General features: G+C 38.7%; 1 protein-coding gene across 2 annotated transcripts in view; it reads left to right on the top strand.

The window, feature by feature from the left end:
- Window positions 1-5,598, top strand: part of LOC132862813 (alpha-actinin-2-like) — a 29,502-nt gene extending 23,904 nt beyond the window's left edge. The window contains exons 16-21 of one of the 2 annotated variants that reach the window (XR_009650059.1): window positions 866-1,000; window positions 1,090-1,269; window positions 1,798-1,944; window positions 2,909-2,943; window positions 3,581-3,646; window positions 4,308-4,363. Coding sequence is in view for 1 of the 2 variants with exons in the window: in XM_060895101.1 (XP_060751084.1) it covers window positions 866-1,000; window positions 1,090-1,269; window positions 1,798-1,944; window positions 3,581-3,646; window positions 4,308-4,466; window positions 4,601-4,759 (846 nt within the window). In the remaining variant the exon portion in view is untranslated. Of the gene's footprint in view, window positions 1-865; window positions 1,001-1,089; window positions 1,270-1,797; window positions 1,945-2,908; window positions 2,944-3,580; window positions 3,647-4,307; window positions 4,467-4,600 lie in introns of those variants that run through there. The other variant, XM_060895101.1, reaches the window with a different exon arrangement.
- Window positions 5,599-6,772: the final 1,174 nt, after the last annotated feature.

Raw genomic sequence — 6,772 nt, 5'->3', positions numbered from 1 at the left:
TTTTAGAAAATGACTTTGCCACTGAGTTTCTGTCTCTCTGTCAGTCTCTCTGTCTGTCTGTCTATCTGTCTTACTGTCTGTCTTTCTGTCTCTCTGACTGTTTGTCTCTCTGTGACTGACTCTCTGACTGTCTGACTGCAAGTCTGTCTGACTGTCTGTTTGTATGTATGTCTGTCTGTCTCTCTGTGACTGACTCTCTGTCTGTCTGACTGCATGTCTGTCTGACTGTCTGTCTGTCTGTCTGTCTGTATGTATGTATGTCTGTCTATCTCTCTGACTGTCTGTCTGTATGTCTGTCTGTCTGACTAAGAGTTTCATCGATGCAATATCTCAATAACGAGAACTTAAATGATTGTAGAATTTATATAAAGTTCTCATTGTAACCAGAAGATGATCAGGTTTTGGATTTGGATAGTCAAATGTCTTTTTTTTAAGCTTCCTTTACATTTGCAGTACATTTCAAGGATATCTCTGGCACACATTTTAGTAACAGGAAGGGTCATGAGACACTTTGTGTTAGAGGAGTTTTAACTTGTTGAGTTATGTTTAATCATGTGCAACATAACGTCCTGCTGTGACTTTTATTATAGCAGCTATTAATACATATTGTGATTTGAATAGCAGCCAGCTGGCACTCAACCAACAATGTAACATAAGATCTTCTATACCAGACCTGCTGTTATAGACAATGAATCAATAATCTAGAAGCTTTTGGAATAAATGAAACTGAGATATCTCTAAAATAAAATGATCACCTTTTTGTAAGGTAAGGTCAGGGGTAGGGCAATTATTATTTCACTTCAGTGAATCCAAGTCAACAGAAATCAGCTACATGTCATTAATACATGCCAGTGTCTTTGTGTAGGTGAAGAGACTGGTCCCTCAAAGGGATGCTGCATTACGGGATGAGATGTCCAGGCAGCAGGCAAACGAGCGCCTCAGAAGGCAGTTTGCGGCCCAGGCCAACGCAATCGGACCCTGGATTCAAGCACGTTTGGAGGTACAACTGAAACTGGCTTTCTTGCCTATGCAGTGTGCTTGTTTTGTTCGGTTATGCAGTGGTGTTAAAGAACGTGTGTGTGTTTTCAGGAGATTGCACACTGCTCTGTGGATACAGGCGCCACTTTAGAGGATCAGATGAATCAGCTGAAGCAGTATGAGGGTATGATCATCAACTACAAGCCCAACATCGACAAGCTGGAGGGAGATCACCAATTTATCCAGGAGTCACTCATATTCGACAACAAACACACCAAATACACCATGGAGGTGCCTCACTCTATATGCTGTAGTTCACACATTTTATTACAGTATATTACATGCATATTAGAAGCGTATTACACTGTTATAATCAAGCTCATTTTAAAACATACAATTTACCTTTTTACTTTTGAGTTGGCTGGTGAAGAAAGAAAGAAAGAAAGAAAGAAAGAGAAAGAAAGAAAGAAACAAACAAACAAACAAGAAAGAAAGAACAAAAAGAATGATTGATTGATTGATTGATTGTTTTTTTTATAATATATAGTAGAATGTATAACATACATTAGCGTGTCTAAGAAAACTACAAGTCCACCTAGCCTCCACTGCTGGGCCCTTGAGCAAGGCCCTTAAACCTAAATTGCCTATTTGTAAAAAAAGATCGACAAAATGTACGTCACATGTAATGTAATGTATCTGTAGGCTTTTAAAAGCACTCAACACACACACGCCTTCAAAAAAAAGACAGTTGCAACTTATAAGGATGAATCTGTCACAGCCTTAATTCACTTCTCTATGCTATGTTGCTGTTTTGCTCAGCATATCCGTGTTGGATGGGAGCACCTCCTGACCACTGTGGCTCGCACCATCAATGAGATCGAGACTCAGATCATGATCCGTGATGCCAAGGGCATCAGTCAGCAGCAGCTCACCGAGTTTCGCTCATCCTTCAGCCACTTTGACAGGGTAACATCTCCTTTACACACACACACATACACACACACACACACACACTGCAGGATCTTACAGAATCTGAATGTCTAGTTTTAAAAGTCATTGAAACTCACCATGCTAACCTGATTGACAAGTGACAAATTAATTCACAAATAAATAAAGGAAAGTGTAAATGAGCTTAAAAAATCAAAACATGTTCAATGCCCAGCATATTTTTGCTGTCGGGCGGAAACCTCGTATGTCCAAATTTGGTCAATTTCATATTTTTTTCACATATCGATGCTATTGGTCAGTCCCCACGTGGGTCTGTTATTTTTACAAGTTATTAACCAATCTAAAGTCTTGAAAATAGCTTGAGCGCAAATCTCATAACTCCATTGGACACTTCAACTGTCCACCTCTTCCTCACTCCGCGGGAGAGCTTCGCGGCATATTTCTCCTCAAGAAGAGTCGCAACGAATCAACACGTCTTCTGAGGTAAATGTCTTCAAAACACTGGGCTCAAAGAAAAAAAAATCTTGACCCCCGCTAGTTCTAGTGCTCGTCTGAGGACAGGAATTTAGCGCAAGACAATCCACTGCAACGTGGACTAAACCCTGTGCACTGCAGATAAGGTACGGCGTTTTTTTCATTTCCTGAAAAATAACGGTTTTGGAGATACGAGGATTCCGTCTGACAGCAACGATTTGTGTTTTTACTGTTTGTATCTACATTATATTTGATTAAAACGTATATAATGTGTTTTACAGTGTAATTTTCTGTAGAGTTTATATAGATTGTTCTTTTTGTTTTCATATTTTATATTTTACTATTCCATGTGTTTGACGTGTGTGTGTGTGTGTGTGTGTGTGTGTGTGTGGTCACAGAGTAATCTTGAGTTAGTTTGTTCCACTAATTTAACAGCTTGTCTGAACTTAAAAGGAAACACTAGAGGTTATTCATCTAACACTACTTACATCATGCACATATTTTACAGATAGATGACCAATTAAAGGAACATGAAGTGTGTTGGTAAGTCATTGGGCCAGCACAAGCAGAACCGCTTCATTGTGCCGATTACACAATCTCTGGAACTATAATGACACAATTCTTCCAAAATATTTCCAATGATATTTTATTATTTATACTTTGATATAGGTATTTTGATGAAGGTAATGGAGAGCCCTGTCTAAAAAATAACTACAAAAACTACTATAAGTGTTCTCTTGGGTTGCGATCTGATGACTGCGAAAGCCACAGCATATAATTTACATCTTTTTATATCCTCATCCAATCATTCAGTAAATCCTTATGAATTACAGATGGGGCAAAGACATGTGTGAAGAGACCCAGATGTGCGGCATCTACCCCACAAAGGGCATAAGAAAGTGGCTGTTTTTCCTTTAATTTGTTACCCATTTCTCTCTTCTTTCATCACATTAATCTGACTGACATTTTTATTTCTTCATTTTGAGATAAAATGTCATTGCTGAAAAACATGTGCTTTTTTTTTACATTCTGAACATTATCACGCTCCTTTTTTCAATAAAATACATTAATTTTACTGTCCACATATGGATGCTCCTGTGGGTAGTAATTAATAGTCCTCTTATCTTTCCATTATTCTTTATTTCTCATTGTATATTCTGTCTCTCACCCCATCCTGCAGAAGAAAAAAGGAGGAATGGACACTGATGAATTCCGGGCATGTCTCATCTCTATGGGTTATGATCTGGTAAAAAAAAAAAAAAAAGTGATTTTACTGATCTCTTGTTCACGAAATATATCAACATATCTCATTAGTATGATCTTATGGCCTATGAATATTTTACTTCACAAAATGGGTGAAATTTTAAGATTCCGTTTATTGCTGATTTTTTTTATCAACACAGAGAACATTGTTTTGTGTCTTCAGGTTTCACACATCTACTGTTATTTTAATAAGAACAAAGACCAAAGAATGTACAGTAATTAGCAAAATGACAATTAGATGATTTGTAGTATTTTGTGCACTGAAAGGAGAAACACTTATGCATAATGTGTGCAATGAGACAAGAGCACAAAACAGTAGTGCCCAAGGCTTGTGGTTTTGTTTTAGGCACTATAACCTCTTCCACTTTTAAATGATGGGTTTTTAGATCCTATATATGATTTGAGGTTAATTAATATGGGCCTTGTGTTCTCCAGGATAATCCAGGATAATCTCCGGGTTAATCCTGATGGAGGTCTTTTACAGATTATATCTCACTCTCTTGTGCTATAGACCTGTTCATCTACACAAACCTCTCCTGACATGTGCTCTTGATCAGACATACACACATTTTCTCAGCACTGCTATGTACCTGAACTATGACATATGTACAACCTTTGTCATGATTACATGCGTGTTCATGCAGGGCGAGGCGGAATTTGCTCGGATCATGTCAGTGGTCGATCCGAATGGTAAAGGAACGGTGACGTTCCAGTCGTTTGTGGACTTCATGACCCGAGAGACCACTGAGACTGACTCTACTGAACAAGTCGCCGCCTCCTTCAGGATCCTCGCTGGTGATAAGGTGTGTGTATCATTCTGTTACACATTTACAAAGATCAAATATGATGAAACTTCACTTCATTCCTTCAAAACTTGTACCCTGCCTTTTGCCTAAAATCTCTGTCTCTATCCTTGCCTCTATTTGTTGTGTCGCAGCCATATATAATGATTGAGGAGCTAAGGCGTGAGCTGCCTCCTGAACAGGCTGACTACTGCATTGCCAGGATGCCTCTATACACCGGGCCTGATGGAGTGCCAGGAGCCCTAGATTACCAAGCCTTCTCTTCTGCCCTCTATGGAGAGAGTGACCTTTAAACACACACACACACACACACACACACACACACACACATACACAAACACACACACACACACACTTTTTTTTCTTTTTGATTGCCATGTGTTACACTACTGTTTCTAGCACTCCGTCCTTTGGCAACTTTCCCTATGGTTATCAACTACAACACATCCTTTAATCCATGTGTAGACTAGCTGGATTCTAACTAGCAGGTTCCATGAATCCATGTATAGACTAGTGTGCTACCTAGCTTTTACCTAGTTGCTAATTAGCTACCAAGAATAAAGTAGTGATGTATCATCCGTAAAAACTTGTATCTAAAATATTTCGAAAAAAAATGTTTTTGAAACAATAAATAATAATAGCTTATCCACTATGTTTGCTGTTTTGAACAATAAACAGCATCAGATTGATTTCAGTGCATTCTGGGTAATTTCAGCTCCAGACTCACTCCTACTCTGTCTGCTTATATAATTAATTTAACATATCTCATGAACTTCTTAATGGGGCACAATTGAAACACAGCTTTATTTTTCTTTTGTTTAAATAACATGAAAATCCCTTATAGTTAAAAGTGATCTGATAAAAACTGGTTTATAACTAAACAGGTAATAAAAACGAGAAATGTTATGCTTTTGTTTCTGAAATAGTAGAAAATAGAATATTGTTTAAACACAATATATTACTGAACTTTTAAACTTTTACTGAACTTTTATTGTCGAGTCACCTTGATGATAGACTTCTGAATCAGTTTTGTGCTTTTTGAATGTGAAATAATAACACAGCATCAGTCACCATAAGCATAAGATGATTTATTTTGGGCTTCTTTTCTCCTAAGCAGTTATTGTTGATCAAGACCATGGCTCACACAAAAACATTAACACATAAAGATATGGAATAATCCAATAAAGCTTAAATGATAGCAAACTGTTGTGTGCTTCATTCTTTGATCTGGGTGTTTAAAATTTACTATATATTAAAGTGAAGACACACACACACACACACACACACACACACACACACTTTTCTGTTCAGCACAATTGTACAAAGTGGTTATCTGAGTTGTTGTAGCCTTTCTGTCAGCGCAAACCAATCTGGCCATTCTCCCATTCTCCATTAACCTTTTTCATCAAGAAGGTTTCCTCAGTCTGCAGATCTGACTAAACGTTTCTTCTTTCTTGCACCAACATGAGTAAACTTTAGAGAATGTTTTGTGTGGAAATCCCAGGACGTCAGCGGTTAGAAATACTCCAACCAACCCATCTGGGGTGTGTGGTAGCCTAGTGGTTAAAGTGCTGGACCAATCGGATGGTTATGAGTTTGATACCAGGGCCACCAGGCTGCCACTGTTGGGCCCCTGAGCAAGGCCCTTAACGCTCAATTGCTCACCATTCACTATTCTTACGGTAAACTTCTCAAACCTGCTGGTCTGCATTGGTATAATTTAATACACCACTGATTGGTTAATGGGGCACGGTGGCTTAGTGGTTAGCACGTTTGCCTCACACCTCCAGGGTTGGGGGTTCGATTCCCGCCTCCGCCTTGTGTGTGTGGAGTTTGCATGTTCTCCCTGTGCCTCGGGGTTTCCTCCGGGTACTCCGGTTTCCTCCCCCGGTCCAAAGACATGCATGGTAGGTTGATTGGCATCTCTGGAAAATTGTCCGTAGTGTGTGATTGTGTGAGTGAATGAGAGTGTGTGTGCCCTGCGATGGGTTGGCACTCCGTCCAGGGTTTATCCTGCCTTGATGCCCGATGACGCCTGAGAGAGGTAGTTCTGATAAGCGGTAGAAAATGAGTGAGTGAGTGATTGGTTAATTAGATAATTGCATAAATAAAAACTAAAAGTAAGCATGAGTAAAGGAGTTTCTAATAAACTGAGTGTGTAACTCAATGTTATTGTACTCATTACAGTACTGTATGTGGGTGTTACTGCACCTTTACATGTGTTTCATTAATAATGAGATCATATACGTCATTATTTATTTTGTTAATAAGGTAAATGTTTCTTGTGATACACTGCATATACAAAT

The sequence above is a fragment of the Tachysurus vachellii genome, chromosome 2 (assembly GCF_030014155.1).
Source record: "Tachysurus vachellii isolate PV-2020 chromosome 2, HZAU_Pvac_v1, whole genome shotgun sequence".
NCBI classification, from domain to species: domain Eukaryota; kingdom Metazoa; phylum Chordata; class Actinopteri; order Siluriformes; family Bagridae; genus Tachysurus; species Tachysurus vachellii.
The sequence above is the reverse complement of the archived record's forward strand: the minus strand, read 5'-3'. Positions and strand labels throughout refer to the sequence as shown.